The sequence below is a fragment of the Aplysia californica genome, unplaced genomic scaffold, assembly GCF_000002075.1.
Source record: "Aplysia californica isolate F4 #8 unplaced genomic scaffold, AplCal3.0 scaffold01093, whole genome shotgun sequence".
Lineage (NCBI taxonomy): Eukaryota > Metazoa > Mollusca > Gastropoda > Aplysiida > Aplysiidae > Aplysia > Aplysia californica.
In genome coordinates this window covers 49,578-67,214 of record NW_004798363.1, presented here as the reverse complement: position 1 = coordinate 67,214, position 17,637 = coordinate 49,578, and the positions used below count along the sequence as shown (strand labels likewise).

Sequence of the window (17,637 nt, the reverse complement as noted above, 5' to 3'; positions counted from 1 at the left end):
GAGAGAGAGAGAGAGAGAGGTGAAACACCAAACCAATGTGCCAGGATCTGGACAATAAAGATGTATTTTATCTTATCTTATCTTATCTTAACACTTCCCCGAATCATTCTGGAATCGAATATTCGCGTCTTCTGCGTGCAACGATTTAGAGCCAAACTATTGCACCACAGATACACATTATGTACCGGCTTCATTGTGAGTTTACGAACTACACAAAAAACCCAACGAATTCCACTTCAACCAGTTCAAAGTGACAACGGCTTTTAGATTAAATTTTACTTGGACGTGACTTTGGTAGTTGTGTTTTTGGTAAGAGTTTTACAGCGCTCGCAACTGCATAATTAGGTCATATGAACACAGGGTGCGTCTTTGAGAAATGCACTTTGTCTCGTGCTCAAAACCAGGGGGATACAGCTGGGATGGAGGTGGAGACTGTAGACCAGGGCAGAAGTACATCGAGAGCTTTTTTAGTTTTTTAGTTTTAGTAGAGTTTTTTTTTTTTGGCACTCGCAACTGCATAAGGTCATATGAGCTCCAAGGGGTGGATGTCAACAGAGAAGTCCTTACAGGGAAGCAGACTTAGTGCGCAGGCACAGTGGCCGCAGCTGCAGCGACTTTAAAGTTAATCGCCGCGTCTGTTCCGACTTCTTTTCTAGCAAACACAGTGGCTGCGTCTTTCGGTTCATTCGGCCACATGTCATGTCAGTCAATGAGGATGGCTAAAGAGGTTCTTCAATTTTGTTGATGCTTCATGGCTCCATAACAGGAGACGATTCCGCCGTAGATATTGGGTACATAGAATCAATAAAAAGAGACACACATATTGGTGAATGCCATCACCTGATGGCAGAAATCCTTTCAGACGAAGAAAAATGCCTGAAATATAAAATTATCCGTATGAGACCCTTCACATTTCAGCTCTTGTTGGACAAAATTGGACCCTACATAGAGAAGTAAACTACCAATTTCCGGAAACCCCTGTCAGCAAAAGAGCGTTTGAATTTGGAAAAAGACTGCTGGCTGACAAGCTGGATTTACCACAGGATACAGACAGAGACACAACCCTCCCATCTGCATTCGTAGCAGATGATGCATTTTCATTGAGAGGAAATTTGATGAAGTCATTTCCAAACAAACAATTAACTTATGAGAAAGAGCTTTTCAATTATCGCCTATCACGTGCGAGGAATTCAGTTGAATGCTCTTTTGGTAGGATTCCTCGAATGTGGCGTATACTCTTGCGCCAAAAGGGTGAACAGCCAGAGTCGGCAACAAATGCAGTCAAGGCCATCACAGTGCTCCGCAATTTCACTATCATGCAAGAACCTGGAAGATCGGTGCTACAGCACATTGAGAATGACGTGACTGAGCCACGAGCAGGCCTACCAACGTTCGACAATCTAGAAGTTATAAGGAGCAGAGCTACCAAAAGTGGAATGGAAGTGATGAATGCTTTCATAGGATATTTCTCGTCACCGCAGGGTGCATTGCCAAGGCAAAACAGTAAATGCTATAACGTCTGATCAGTCCACACTCTCATTTAAAAAGGGTTATCATTGCATCTCTTTTAATAAGCTAAAGTAGGCCTATAGTTTGAAACAAGTATACATGTTGTACAGTGTACATAAGTTCAGACAAACAGACGGATAGACAGACAGACAGACAGACAGACAGACAGACAGACAGACAGACAGACAGACAGAAAGAAAGAAAGTTCTTACCATTGCATCCAACTTCGTTGGCTACTTTCTTCCATTCGACCGATATCATGGCCCTGTTGCAGTAGTTTTGATCTGCTTTGTCATAAAAACGTCTTCTTTTTTCAACTGCGTGTATTAATGCCTCCGACTCCATTGCAGTCAAAATGCAACAATTCTCTATGACTGTACCCTATACGCACTACACAATCAGGCCACAACAGTTCAGCCGCACCGCAGACGCTCGAAATTAAAATTTTTTTGCTCCGTCCAGCGCTGCGTCTGCTCCGCGCCTACTGTAGCGCCGTGCATTCAATCCTTCGTTAATAAAATTTGGCGATGCAACTTTTTCGGAGAAAGACGTCGCAACCGAAAAAGAAGCATCGGAGAAGCGTGCACTGTGTTTGGGGCCTTACTCTACTCACCTCTCTAGCTTCAACAGCACACGGTCTGCTTCGACTATCAAGGCACCCCGATAATAGAGGATCACAAGAGTGTGACAAACACAAAACAAGTAGAGGACAATGACGATAGTAAGGACTAGGAAAGAAAAAGCAGCAATTCCCTGTTGTAGTCTAGGCACAGTTATGAGCATGACAAAGTTGAATCAGCCAGTTTACAATTCTACTGAGCACTAAAACGAGAAATGTCCCCCCCTTTGGGAATGACCAAAAGACACTTCAGTCAGTGGCACCGCCCCGGGGAGTGGAGAGCTTTTATTGGTGGCATAGACTTCGGTACTTTGGTACGGGGTGAGTATCGCTGATGACGAAAGAAATGTTTGATAGAGCGAGTTTATACAGGTATTTGTTATTAAAATAGCACTTCCCTGAAATAAAAGTTCCAAGGACGAAAGCAAGTCTCACCCCCACCCCCACAAAGCAGCTACGTCACTTTCGTGAGAGATCGGATCGACGTTGTTTTGAATAATCAAATTTCTGAAAGTATCCCCTTATCACTGGGCAGATGTGACTTACTGTATATTTTTCTGGGGATGGACTTTTGTTAAAAAGAATATTAAAAAACCAAAACATTTAAACTTCAGAATTTCATGAATGAAAAACAAAACGACACAACTTAGAGACTGAAGTCCATGCCTTGTCCTATTCTGCTTTTACCCTTTAACTCACAGTGGTGCAAATCTAACAGTCAACCCAAGGAAATTTAAAGTGTGCAGGTTTTGTGCGGCTTATGGGACGAGAGCCCAAAGGGTTAAAGTGTATTGTGCCTTTCAGGATATTGTACCTTCTGTTCTCCTCCGTATTCTGTGATACACACACACACTCCGCCGTAGGTGAACTTGACCGAACGGACGTTTCGATCCGTTTCCCATAACAAGATTAGCACCCGTAGGCCCGGACAGTGCCTCTACTGTGCCCGAATAATGCTCCCGACTCTTTAAAACGGATATAGATCTAGGCACGATGTAATCGCTTGTCTTGATGAGGCACAAAACTCTTTGAATCGGACAGACACACGGCCGTATCACAAATCCGACTTCACGCAAAACTGGAGCATTCGTCCAAAGTTCGAACTTCAGCAATAAACGTCCACAAACCCCTTTGTACTTTGCGCAAGCACAACCAAGCATGACCCATGGTTGTCATTTTTAGTGTTTTACGCCAATTTCCACACAATTTAGACCCTTAAAGAGCCAGGCTGCTTCTACCCTACCTGATCTCGCGGCCAACCCAGTTTGAGTGGGATACAACATCTCAGCAGCAACAACTGAGCTTTTGCAAGAGTTTATTTTAGTACAGCTGAACGTCCAGGGGCGGCTCGTGGGGCTAAAAAGTAGACGTGCACAATATTGCATGCTGAAGATAGTCAAGGGCATAGCAAATGAGACGGTGTATCATTTTTGGATCTTTGGGTTGGTGAGGGAGGGCCTCGTGCTTTTATTTTCATTCTTTTTACTTGTCGCTTTGATTTCTAGTGCTAAATTTGTTTGTTAGCTAAACATCTATTTCGTTCATCCTGTATTGGAACCGAACACTGAAGTAATAAATTTAACTACTCCACTACAAAACCACCCAAAGGCACAACTCATAGGATGGTCACGTTCACCTCCCTCAGGTTCACGGTTACAGAGTCACTTAAAATAGTGGCAAGACAAACAATGAACCAATCACAATTCACTTGAGCACTCTGCTGGATTGCTTCGGGGCTCTCATATTATTGGCAAAGAATAGCGTAGGGTCTTTCGTGTTTATTTTTAGACTGCCTACTGTGGGCTATGTTTCGGCACAATTCAGCAGGAGCACATTTGAGATGTGCCGTCTTATTAATATTAATGTACCGCCAAACTCGCTACGACTGTCGTCATCGCTTGGGTTATCCCCGAGAGCGATTTATAGGCCAGGTTACTCTGCTGAATACTATCCTTTTCTGTTTAGCTAAAGCGCGAGGACTTTGGCATGCCATTTATCTAGTTAATATATGTTTTACGGCGCTATAGGCATAGAAATGACAATTATGGCGCCAGTGAGGACCTTGTTTTGATATAATATTTGGGTAGTGTTTGTATCTGGCTTCTTTTACTTTATTATTTTGGGTGTTTTATAATAGAACATGAAAACATTTTGGGCGGCACTGCACGACCGTGCTCTATGGATGAACCGCGCCTGCTGAACGGCAAATTATACTTGTTAAAATACAGAGACAAATGCAGCAAATCAGCTCCTGCGTTCGTCGCCAGAGGAGCCTTACAGAACACTGCCAGTCGTTAATGCAATCGTTAATTTCTTTTATCTGTTAAAAAAATTCTAAGTTCCCAAAGGAACAGGATTATTACCGCTATTTTTTAAAAATAGTTTATTTAATCGATTATTTGCAAATCTTTTCAAGATAATAATATGTACAACTTCCGTGACAACCAAAATTAATTTTACTTCATATTTACATAACCAGTTTTCCCATTCGGATATTTCCTTACAGTTAAAACAAAAAAAAGGGGGGGGGGGGGGGGGGGGGGGGTTATTGCTTGGGAGAATTCTGAATAAACCAAAAGGCTCTTAAATTCTAAATTAGCCAGAGAACAGTATTGTTACAAATACTGTTTTTCGAACTGCTCTTTCATTCAATTCTTGGTAAACGTTTCAATGATTCTCCAAGGACAATTTATTTAAATTGGGAAAAAATAAAAGCCACTGTGGATATTGCATACAGCACCTGTTTTGATTTCATGGTCTCCAAGTAGAAAACTACAAAAAGACGTTTAAAGCGTCCAACAATCACATCGCTAGCCCGAACTCTTATGACTTTAAATGCCACCCTTTTGAAAGCTGATCAAGTTAATGATGACCCAGGCTCTTGCAGATTCCTTAGATTTATTTATCAGAATACACCCCCCTCCCCCCAACCAGATCAAAACAACCCAAATTAAATATCAATAAAATAAAACTCCGGAAGGCGTTCTGTATGAAAATATTCACGATAAAACAAAAGTCGTACCTGCAGGCCGATGCCACTCGACCATTACGTTACACAAATCAATAATGTATCAATTAGGGAGAGGCCACGATTACAATAACATAATGATTGATCTCGCTGCTCGCTCAATCGATCGATCCCCCCTCTGTACCAGACTTCGATCTGTGCCAATGGGACCCTTGTATTGCCGTGTAATTACAAGCGGAGACAAAAGGAGCTGGCTGGCGGGAGATAACGATTTCTGCTACCGAGGTTCACAGCGGGGGCCCTGGGCTCCCCACAGGCAAACCATTTACTGTTTGCTGGAGAGCCGAACGGTTTTTATTGATTCCATAGGCTTTGGGGGTTTGTCGTAGACTCATCGTTATAATTGTTTCTCTCACGAAACGATCGATTTGAACGGTGCTGAGAGCGCGCCGAATGTATCAGGTTTGGGTTGTGGTGCAGATGACCGTGTTTCGAATCCCCTGTGTGCCGTTCTTAAACGTTGGTTCTTTTGAGAGTTTTCAAGTACCCTCGCCTTTGTACCTTGGCCTTATCGGAGATGGTCTGTGAATGGGAAGGTCCCGATTCTAAAATAACCTTACCGTTAAAGGGAGATTGAGACTCTATGTAAAGAACTTTCGTTTGTTTGAAAAAAAAAAAGAGACAAACATCGGCACGATAACTACTATCCAATACAACTACAAACATAAGTTAGAAAAACTGACAGAAACCACAGAATTGAAATAGAAGCTACCAGTGGCACCTCCCAACCACCTGCCCTCATAATATTACTACCACTCACCAATAGTCTTACTATCTAGTCTTTAAGAGAACTGGATCTCCAAAACCCCTTGTGCGTTTATGAGCCCCATGTCGTGTGAAGTCGGAGATCAACTGGTCTATTTCGTTCCTCGTTAATCTCATTTAGATATCTCCGTGGATGACATTTATGAAGGCATAGGCCCAGCTAATGATGACGTTATCGACAGTTCTCTAGGATTTGGGGATACGAATGACCACAGTTTGTTAACTAAACAAAGAGGACAGTGACACGCCCCCTCCCCGTCTCAACATCATTGTCATGGTTTATGGGATATGAGATAAATAAAATAAATCTTTCCATAAAGAGCTTATAAGGTCTTGACACGAAGTATTCTTACACGGGAAATCCCTCTATTATTGCAAGCAGTGATAAAAATGTCACGACGCGGTGGAATCAGGCCCTCGTCTATTTTTGGGCATGTAAAGTTATTGGTATCATCTTAAGGCTTGTTCATTTGTCTCGCTTTCGATGAAAAAAATACTAATTATCTTAAATACAAGTCAAGATATTTGCAATTGAAGGAGGAGGGGGTCGCCTGGTTTCAGAGGTAAAATTACTGAGAAAATGGCAGCCAAAGTTTTGTTATTTCCATAGCTTGAAAGTCCGTGGAAACTGAAAATTTAGTTTCTGTGCCTTTAATCAATGTTTTTTTTAAAGCAAAATCCCAACAGAATTGTGTTCTTTTTTTGACATAAAAGGAGTGGAGCCAAAATATTACACATATATATATATATATATATATATATATATATATAAATTGCCAATCCTCCGGAAAAATGACATTTTTTAAAATTTCATCATAATGACGAGCGCCTGATTTCACCACGCTGCCTCACAAATGTTTTTCAAGCGCGCTGTTAGTTCAGTCGATGTGGAATGCCCTGGGTCGAATCCCAAACGGAGGTGTTCTGATTTTGGGTTGTTTTGGGGGGATTTTTAAGACTCTCGAGGATGGACTCTAGATTCGGAGATCCGGTCCTTAAAATAACCGTGCAGATTTGTAATGGGTGTTGGACCGACCTATACAATGCGCTACCTCAGAAATACAAAGTTCTGTCTGCTCAATCCCTACTTTTGAGAAATTAGACGTTAAAATTTATTTTGAGTTTCACTACATTTGGCGTTTTTTTGAATGCAATTCTTTGAATATCTTGACATCGACTCCGAAGAGCCGAATATGATTTTCATAGAGCAGATAGAACATTTTGTTTCTGACCTCGAGGTCTTAGTAGCCCAAAGCGGTAAAATGTCAGATAGAACTGTGTAATTCTATGAAAGAGAATATCAATACAATGATATTGACGCTATACACGTTATCACCATAATTTCGAGCTCTCGGGATGTGAGGGAAACAGCACCCCAACAGACCAAGGGAAAGTTTGATGAGATATAAACCACACAGGGGGATAGAACTTTCGGTATTTAAGATATAAGATAAAGAGCCTCACATCATCGTTATAACTGGTTCTGTCACAAAACGATTTATGCCCCACTTCCACTACACTTGAACACATCGTTAGCTCAGTTGTACATATAATACTGGGCTGTACTGTGGATAGCCTCAGTTCGAATCACAAAGGGGGTATTTTTGAACTCGAGTTGTATAGGATGTTTTCAATGACTAGCTATTGTTGGCAACCCCAACACTTGAGTCTGCTGAAACATTACCTGCTTATCTGGAGAAGGTTTCGAACCCAGACCGTCTTGCTGTATGGCGTAGAACGTTCGGAAACCTTTAAGAGGCCGCTCTGAGCGCTTGCCCGGGCAATCTAGAGGACTGAGGTCCATGGTGTGGATGGGCGCTAGTCGAACAGGCTGTCGATGAAGAGGAAGACCAGGTAGAGATTCGCTGTTGGGATTGTTGAAAACTGATCCAGCTTCCTTGCTGTCCGTCCTTCTACAGACATTATTCTTTCCACTCTTCTGTCTTACTTTTCAACACTCACCCCTCATCCTTCCTATTCTGACCCCCCCCCCAAATCCACTCTTGCCCTCAGCGCTTTCCCTCTCCCCCTCCCAACGTCCTTCCTCTTACTTCCGTCCACAATCAATCACTCCAGAATTCCTCCTCCCTCCAACCTCGCCCTTTCTCTTTCTCCCCTGACTCAGTACCATCACCCCCACTCCCCCCCCCTCTGGTCGCCCCTACCACATGCACTTCACCCCTCCGTCCCCACCCACCACACCTTCTACTCCTCACCTTAGTCGTATCAGCTCCTGAGTGCTCCTCGCCGGGCGTCTCTTTTTCTTCACCTCTCTCGGCAGACATGGCCTCTCCCTGTTGCTCAGACTGGCACTGTGGAAAACCATGCGTTCTTATATTGAATGTCTCTTTTTTGAAGACCCACAACATCCCACCCAGCGAGGCCATCCAGCTTGCCAGAGACCGAAAGCTCTTTCTTCCCTCGAAGCGCTAGATGGTACAAGAGGAAGGATAAAGAAAGTAAGAAAAGATGTCGATTTTAGCTTATCGAGAGCGCACATTTCTGTTATCTGACAATGCTTGGAGACGCCATGTCTAGGGGTGCTTACTGCCCCCCCCCCCTACACACACACACTCTCTCTCTCTCTCTCTCTCTCTCTCTCTCTCACACACACACACACACACACACACACACACACACACACACATATATATATATATATATACACACGCACACTTTCTCTCTCTTTCTCTCACTCTCTCTCTATCTCTCTCTCTCTCTCTCTCTGTCTCTCTCTGTCTCTCTCTCTCTCTTCTCACAACTTACACAAAAGCACACACACACACACACACACACACACACACACACACACACACACACACACACACACACACACACACATATATACATACACACACGCACACTTTCTCTCTCTTTCTCTCACTCTCTCTATCTCTCTGTCTCTCTCTCTCTCTCTCTGTGTCAGAAACACAGAGATGCTCAATAAAAATTCTCTCAACCCGGGAATAGAGTTCCAGGAACTCACCAAAATTTAGGCCATACGATAACTCAGGCATAAATTGGCTGCAGTAAAACAGATAATCGAATTATTCAATTAATGTTCGCCCACCCACGTAGCAGCCTTCTGCCTCCAGTTTCCTCAGAGACGGCGGAAGGCAGAGTTGTAAAAAATGAAACCGGACGAGCAACTTCCTGTCTTCTTACACTATAAATACGAATTGGGCCTGACGCTATAGGCCTGGCGTGGAAGGAATTTCCTTCCTGAAGCTACGGATGCTGTCAGTACTCAGCAGCTACTCTTAAACTTTTACTCTTAGCGACTAGCGACCGCAGCTGGCTTTTCTACCGTTTGCCGACGACTGTATACTTCCTATGCTATTCGTGTCCAAACCGGCGTCTGTGGTGTAACAGTTAGGCTATTCACCGTCACATACAGAAGACGTGAGTCCAATTCTCGAAACAGTTAAAAAAAAAAATATTCTCTGATCCAAATCGAGTGTCTCCGCCTATCAGCTTGGATATTATATCCCCTTCCTTGTCTGGGTCAGATCTGACGGGCTGGGTCGAAGCAGTCCGCTTCTAAATGTTCTAAACTGTGCTGATCGGGAAAATGAAAACAATGGGAGGTGGCGAAAAGCATTTAATTTATTATTGCAATTGCAATTCCTCAAACTAATAACCATAACTGTAGGTTAGTTTTTGCAATGACAAGATGGTCAGTAAGTGGTTTGAGTGGTGTCACTGTTAGGTTCTATTTAAATTGCACTATAGATCTAATTCCCCCTATTTTCTCACACTCGAACATAATGAATGATAATGGTACGAAGTATGCTTTAGAAGAGTTACATCTACCTGTTGGGGTCCCGTTGCGTGCTGCAAGAAAAGCCTTCAAAATACTCCCAGAAGAAACGAGTACAGAAGTTGAGGAATTTCACATTTTCTTCATACTTAAGAGTTGGAATCATTGGTATGTTTGGTCGACAACAAAAATCGTTCTCGATGTTACACGTTTTCACCCTTTTTTTCCTCCACAAAATATTTCCAGTTGTATATTTACTTTCAACTTCCGTTCAACACTAAACGTATAAAATGAAATGTGATTTTTCGTGTTTTTTTTTGGTTTTTTTTTTGGGGGGGGGGGGGGGGTAAATTTTCCCGTTTTCATCTCAGTACGATTTGAAAACAGCTGTTAATATGAAATCGACCAATTAACAATCAACTATAGTGCGGTCAAAAATTGTCTTCAAAGATCTTTTAGACTGTTGAATCAATATCAGCCAAACTTTGCACAGCGGTTTGTATCAGTTTGTCATAACTGTATCATATTTTCTTTCACAACAATTGCGACTAGATTAAAAAACTTTTCTTCATAAATTTATATAAAACTAGCTGGACCCCCTTTCGATGAAAGGAATTATCGCTGCATTAAAATAAACTGAAAGTCATTAGCCTACTTTTACAACTTACTTGAACGGAGCAATAAATCTAGAGAGATGCACAAATTAGAAGGTCTAGATAAAGAGATGTATAGATTGATTCTCTACTCCGCTTTCGTGGTTGTATACTCCAGAATTTCAAAGGTGCGAACAGTTAATGAACGGAAATTTCACTTGTTTACAATGGCGTCTTAGAAGACGAACTTTCAAAAGATTAGATCTAAACGAAACTAATGAAAAACTGACAATCAAACTACAGTGACTTCAGGCTCCTCAATAAAACTGTGCACCCATTAAATGATTCTGAACCACCGTTAATTTTGTCAAATTCGAAAGTTAAATGGTTGGGAAGTTTTAGGCTGCCAAAGTGACGAACTTTCACAAGTATAATATGTATAGACCTATAAATCTCCGTCACGCGAAAAATGGAATTGTGCACAACACTTCCCGCTTCTCACACACATTTTGCGTACGCATACGGCCTACGTCACAGCTAATAAATGGCACTTTTTAGTGGCAAAACTAGTTACAAGAAATAACATTTATAGTGAGCCCTTTTTGCACTAAAGACTCTCAAAACATGCGTTTAATAAATACAATCCCGCGATTAGAAAAAAATGACGTGCTTGCTTTTAAAAACGAAATTGTCCCAGTTGTAAACCTTTTCAATTCTGTATAAACCACCCACTGGGATTTTAAAATTAGTAGTTATTGAGGAATTTTCTAGAATAGAGCTAACAGGTATTTACAAAAAATATTGATCTGTTAAGACAAATTGATTCAAATTACTTTGCAAAAGTTGTAGAGTTCATGTTCGATAGTTGAGGAGATATTTGACAATAAGTTGCGCCACAAATTTTTGACTACACTGTATCCGACCAAAGAAGTTGCTCTGTCAAAGTGAGTACAAGAAAATGACGGATGGCCTGCCTCCTGTTCCGTCGTGCTCTGTCTTTTCAGCCAACAATGAAAGTAAACAAAACGAAGCGAAGCAAAGAAACGAAGGAACAGACTCATACAAACAATTTCAATTTTTAATTCAATTTGAGTAAAACCAAACCCATTGACACGATATCGCCTATTTAGGGAAATGAAAAGGCAAGGCAGACAGACAGAAACAACAAAGGGGAAAACAAAAAGAAGAAAGAACTATTAATGGCACGTTCCAACCACAAACATTAACAAACAAACCCACAAACAAGAAAAACCAACCAAAAAATAAAGACATAATTTTATCAAGTATCCCTCTTACCGGAGTCTGCCCCCTCAAGGCAGCGAGTGCACTCAACAACCTCTTATGCTGGTGATGTTCCTCGAACCGCCATCTTTGTTCCTCCAGGTCTTCCGACGTTGTCTGGAATGTTCTCACTGACTTGTACATCTGGCTCTTTAGTTGTCTTTTGTGAACGAAGTAACCAGACCTGGGGAATAAGTGCGGGAAATAGGAAACCTGTGCCAGATTGTTAGGTGTTACGGTTATAGTTTCTTCTCCTTGAAGGAAGAACGTAACATGAGTTCGATTCAAGACTCAATTTCTTTTTTCTGCTGACTGGTATCTTGTCAGAGTTGTCCCCACCTTTTCACACAAAATAAAGACTGTGACCACAGATCCGGATTAGAAGACATGACCCACATGGTGAGAGGGCCAACCTTCGAAATAACCCTTTTCAATCTCTATCGTTTCTTTTGGTATTCTTTTTGTTGTCCATTTTCTGCTGCCGCTGCTGCTTTTTAAAACATCGTTGTTTGTGAAGTAAAACTTTATTCTTGATACCATGTTAGCCGTTTCAAGGCGAAGCGTCAATTTGTTCTCATTCAGAGCGCTAATTCTCACTCGAATTCGAACTTCATTTTCAGTGCAGCAGATCAAATACAGTCAAACTTGGTCTCACGTTACTTGATAAGACAATCAGCTTTACAAACGGCCGCTTCCCATTTCCCTCTTATGTGCTTTCCATATTATAATAATGATATAATGACACCTTGTAAGACACCCAACTGCCTAAAACAAAATGACGGGTCAGATTTGAAGACGGCCTTTGGTAGCACGCTTCACACATATTTCGTTTACTAATAATTACAAAGTTCTATCTGATATTTTTGGCCGATTTGGGTTAGAGTTACTAAGACCAAGCGGTTAGAAACCGAAATGTTCTGTCTGTTCTATCTAAATCGTCGTAAGATTATTCGTAGTCGTTATCAAGGTATTCAAAGAACTGCATTTTTAAAAAGAAAACTTGACATGTTGTGAGACTCAAAATCTTTGACGTCAAATTTATCAAAAGTAGATACTGAGCCGGCATAGAGAAAATGTGTAATTCTGGGGTAGCGACTTTTGAGAAAGACGAGGACAAACCAGTCCTTTACCGTGAGCTGTACGGCAAGACTTGTGAGAAAGACGAGGACAAACCAGTCCTTTACCGTGAGCTGTACGGCAAGACTTGTGAGAAAGACGAGGACAAACCAGTCCTTTACCGTGAGCCGTACGGCAAGACTTGTGAGAAAGACGAGGACAAACCAGTCCTTTACCGTGAGCTGTACGGCAAGACGGCCCGCCCCGTCCTGATGCTGTAGACCAGCGGGTAGTCCTTGTGTCGGGCCAGGTGACGGCGTAACGGCACGCGACAGCGCCGGTACTGATGGTGGTTGGTGGAAGGGAAGAGGAAAGATAATAATAATAATAATAATAATAATAATAATAATAATAATAATAATGATAACGATATAATAATAATAATAATAATAATAATAATAATAATAATGATAATGATAATGATAATGATAATGATAATAATAATAATAATAATAATAATAATAATAATAATAATAATAATTGCATTTATATAGTGCATATCCATGCTCAAGAACATGCTGTATGCGCTTTACAACCATTATTACCCCAGCAGACCCTCTGAGAACACTCAGAAACATTTTCGGCTTCCGCGGAAGCATACAGTGCAAGCTGCTGATTTCACACGGTCAAACACTATCAAACTGACAAGATCGTTCACTGTCTATAGCCGGGTACCCATTTCCACCTGGGTGAAGTGGGGAAAATTTGTGCAAAGTGCCTTTCCCAAGGACACAACGTCAGCCCCCTGACGGGATTCGAACCCACGACCTTACGGTTGCGAGTCCGAGAGCCTAACCACTAGGCCACCGATGCCACATTGAATAGATGAATAAATGAATAGATGAATAAATCAATCAATCAATATATGAATGAATCAATCAATCAATAAATAAACAAATAAACAGATAAATAGATAAATAGTTAAACAAATAAATAAATAAGTAAATAAGTGAATAAATAAATAGATAAATAGATAGATGTTAAAGAAATCAACCAATAAATTCATTAATTGATTGATTAATTGAGTGACTAATTGATTCATTTTTTAATGAATCCTGATACAAAATATTGGAGGTGGGGGGCGGGGATTAGTTTGAGTAGAAAGAAGTACATCGATGCAATGACTGTATTGAGTACTGGGATACAGCAAGCTGGACAGTCAGAAAACAGAGGGGAATGGTGAAGAAGTAAGCCGCTGAAAGCATACGTTCTGAGGTCCAATAATTAAAAAAAACCCAAACCATTTTGTGTCTACGAGGGTGTCCAGCTTATTATACTTTTCAAAAACACACTGTGTCTTCCCACTCTTTAAAAAGTACCAAAACTCAAACAAACACGTCCCACATCCCCTTTCCCTCAAATAAATAGATACATAGATAAATAGATAAATAGACAAATAGACAAATAGACAAGTAGACAAGAAGACAAATAATAAATAAATAACTCTCACATGAAGCAGCCGAGTGAGGCAGATCTGGAAGTTTTAACACAGGACTTTATCAACAGTCTTGAAAATGGACAGATACCGACTGACTGGCTGGACAGCCAACTGGCACCAGTACCCAAGCCTGAGAGAGACCCAGGCAAGATTGCATCTTACAGAATCATCACGATGTAGAACACAATAGGGAAAATACCCGAAAAGATTGTTGCCCAATTGCTGGCAGCTGAAAGGGAGGAGAAGAATCTGCTACCCCTTACTGTAGGCAGCTATCGTAAAGGCAAAGACACTTAGATGAACGCTGCAGTCCTGGCCTCTGATGTGTATGATGGCTTTGAGCGGGGTGAAGAAACAGTAGTGGCTGCATTGGACTTAGAAGACGCGTATACTAGAGTACAATATGAAATACGGATGAGGACGCTAGTCTACATAATATTTAGAATCACCCCAGCTTTGACTATCTGGATTGGAGAAGCAATGTTGAAGAGGAGGGTGGCTATGAGACTTGGCTCATGGGCATCAAACGCTTGCACGATCACACCTGATTTCCCCCAAGCCCTGCCCTATCACCTGTTTTTATTCAACGTCTATACAGTAGGAATCACTTCTAACCAATTGGAAAGCCCTGGTAGGACACTAAGCTTTGCGGATGACCGTCTCGCATACCGCACAAGGAAAGACAGACAAGTGATCGCCAGCAGTATACAGAAAGAGCTTGATAGGATTGGAGCATGGTGTGAAGCAGTTAATGCCAAAATCCATCCTGGAAAAGCGACAGCACTTTGGTGCTCCCTCAACAATCGAGCAGTGAAAGCCCTAATGCCTAGATGTTTACATCAAAGACCAGACAATCAAAAGAGAAGAAACACTGCTCTACCTCTACCTCGGAATATTGCTTGACAGGGCATTGAGAGGAAAGGAGCACGACATATCGAAAATCGTCACAAAGGCCAGAAAAGGGCTGAATGCAGTGAAGGTGATGGCGAGAGACAAGATGCCGCAGAGATCTTTGGTCATGCTCTTTGACATGCTTGTCTTGTCTCAAGTAGATTATGGTTTTGGTCTGCTGACACTGTCCAAGACTCAACTTAGAAGAGTGGACGTGATCCAGAACGAAGGAATGAGAGCCATACTCGGTTGCACAAAAGATACATCAGTTGCTGCAATGTCATAAGTGCTAGGCCTACCCGGCATGAAAGAAAGACACAAGCTCGCACAGGTCAAAGCTTATCTGAAGGTCTGCGCAGATCCATAGCTTCCTCTTCAGAGAAAAGTAGGTCGTCAGACTAACCCAAGACTCAAACGGGTCACGGTGGATGACCCAGGCAGTGCAGACTATTGAAAAGTATGGTCTCACTGTTGAAGCAATCGGACTAGGGGAGACATGGGTACCGCTTGCGGACGAGGTGAAAGACCGATTCACTCAGGTGATTGTTACATTAGGGCGTGAATGTCGTGAATGGCCTGAAGGAACAATGCATGATGAGATCTAGACTCTAATTGAAGAGAACTGCAGACAGGATGAAACCATCATCTTCACTGATGGCTCTGTTCAGCGTGGGATCAAATCAGGCCGGGCTTACACAGCTTCTTGCCAAGGAGTAACAATCCAGGAGGCATCTGGGGCAACGGGCCTCACTACATCAAGCATGTGCATGGAGATCAAGGCCATCACTGAGGCTCTGAAATGGCTTTGCACTAATGGAAACTAGCAGGCTACCTTTGTGAGAGACCCAATGAGTACTCTGGATAAGGTCCTGACCGACAGCCTCGATGCAGATTGGTTTAAGACAATCCAAGACAGCAAAATCCGACGCTAGCAGTGGATCTTCTGCCAATCTGCCAAGGACACGCAGGAGTCAAGGGAGATGAAAGAGCAGATAAGCTAGCAGGCTCCGCAAACATAGAGGGAGTGCTTACCCTTGATCCACCAACTGTAATCGCCCTTGTCTGAGATCACCTAGCCAGCAGCCCTGAAGAGGACTCCTTCACGAAGGAGATTGTGATTGAGAAAGGAGTACAGCCTGATGAAGACAGGAGGAGCAGCCTACGTGACCCCATCAGACGCTACAACAACCAGCTGATGATGGAGACAATCAGCTTGCCCACACTAAAATGGACCCTTATGAGGAGGGGCGAGGAAGCATGGAGCAACCCATCTTCCTAAGACCCCAGTTCTACATTCAAGTATTCAGGTATAATTAAATAAATAAATAAATAAATACATAAATAAATACATGGATAAATAAGTAAATAAATAAATAGATAACTGAAAACGTATACATAAGTACATTTACATAAATAAAAATGAAAATAAAAATAGATAAATAGATAAACAAATAAATAACAATTGAAAAGTACCAAAATACAAACGTCCCCCTCCCCAAGCTAAAACTACCAAATTACACCCCCTACCATTTCCAAACGAAAAAGCACCAAAATCATAAACGAACAAACAAGGCCAGGGTTAAAAGGACCAAAATGTGATGCGATCAAGACACGGCATGGGAGATAACAGATATAAATTCTTTACATCTTGTATTGTACTGGTTGTTTCCCTGTCTTTTAGCTGAGGAAGTTTTATACGGTGAGATGCTCGCTTTAACTTCTCTATTAAATTAACACTACGTTCTCGAAGTCTAAGACTCCACTAAACAACATATTGTGTGCATGTGTGTGCGTGCGTGTGTGTGTGCGTGCGTGTGTGTGTGTGTGTGTGTGTGTGTGTGTGTGTGTGTGTGTGTGTGTGTGTATGTGTGTACGTGGTGAAACACCAAACCAATGTGCCAGGATCTGGACGATAAAGAAAATGTATCTTATCTTATCTTATCTTATCTTATCTTATTTTATTTTATCTTACCTTATTCCTGTATGATAGTTATACTCACCATCTTTTCCACGGGAACCTCATCTTGGGGCATCGTTTTCAACATAGTGAAATTCACCAGTGCACGCTGTAAGGACGATGACAAATACATGAAGTTTGATGTTTTTACGAGGTTCTTGCGCCGCTTTTAAATTATAGATTAACTTCGGGGAATTTTATATCAACACTCATCAACAGCTGAAATGGAGCGAAATATGTTAGTCCTATTTCTCGAAAAATTAAAAGAAAAAACATCAGTTTGTTCAAGGTTCTTCAGAAAAGGAAATAATAAGATTATGTTCAACAGAAAAGCTCTCTCTCCCCCTCCTTGCCACACACACACACACACACACACACCCGCGCGGACCCACACGCACACACACACACACACACACACACACACACGCACACAACCCTGACATACAGACGGTCACACAGACACATTACTCACAAGTTGAGGTTCGCAATTACGCTTACAAACTCAGACTCGGTGTTACATGGAGAGACGTGTTCAGTACACAGTCACGCAGCCAAGTGTGTTTGTGCTTTGAGGGCCCGGCAGGAATTTAGTGCAGAGAAGTGTTTTAGAGTGAGAGCGCCTCCCCACCCCACACACTCGCCGTGGTAGGCTTGTTCCATTACAAAATTCCCGTGCTTGA

The 17,637-nt window shown here is 41.9% G+C and overlaps 1 protein-coding gene across 1 annotated transcript in view; it reads right to left on the bottom strand.

The window, feature by feature from the left end:
• The window catches only part of LOC101864429, a gene marked incomplete at its 5' end in the record, with an annotated part of 65,125 nt that overhangs the window by 28,699 nt on the left and 18,789 nt on the right, over window positions 1-17,637 (bottom strand). The window contains 5 exon segments of the mRNA XM_013089964.2: window positions 7,606-7,752; window positions 8,138-8,233; window positions 11,571-11,739; window positions 12,848-12,954; window positions 17,001-17,066. Coding sequence (XP_012945418.1) covers window positions 7,606-7,752; window positions 8,138-8,233; window positions 11,571-11,739; window positions 12,848-12,954; window positions 17,001-17,066 — 585 coding nt within the window.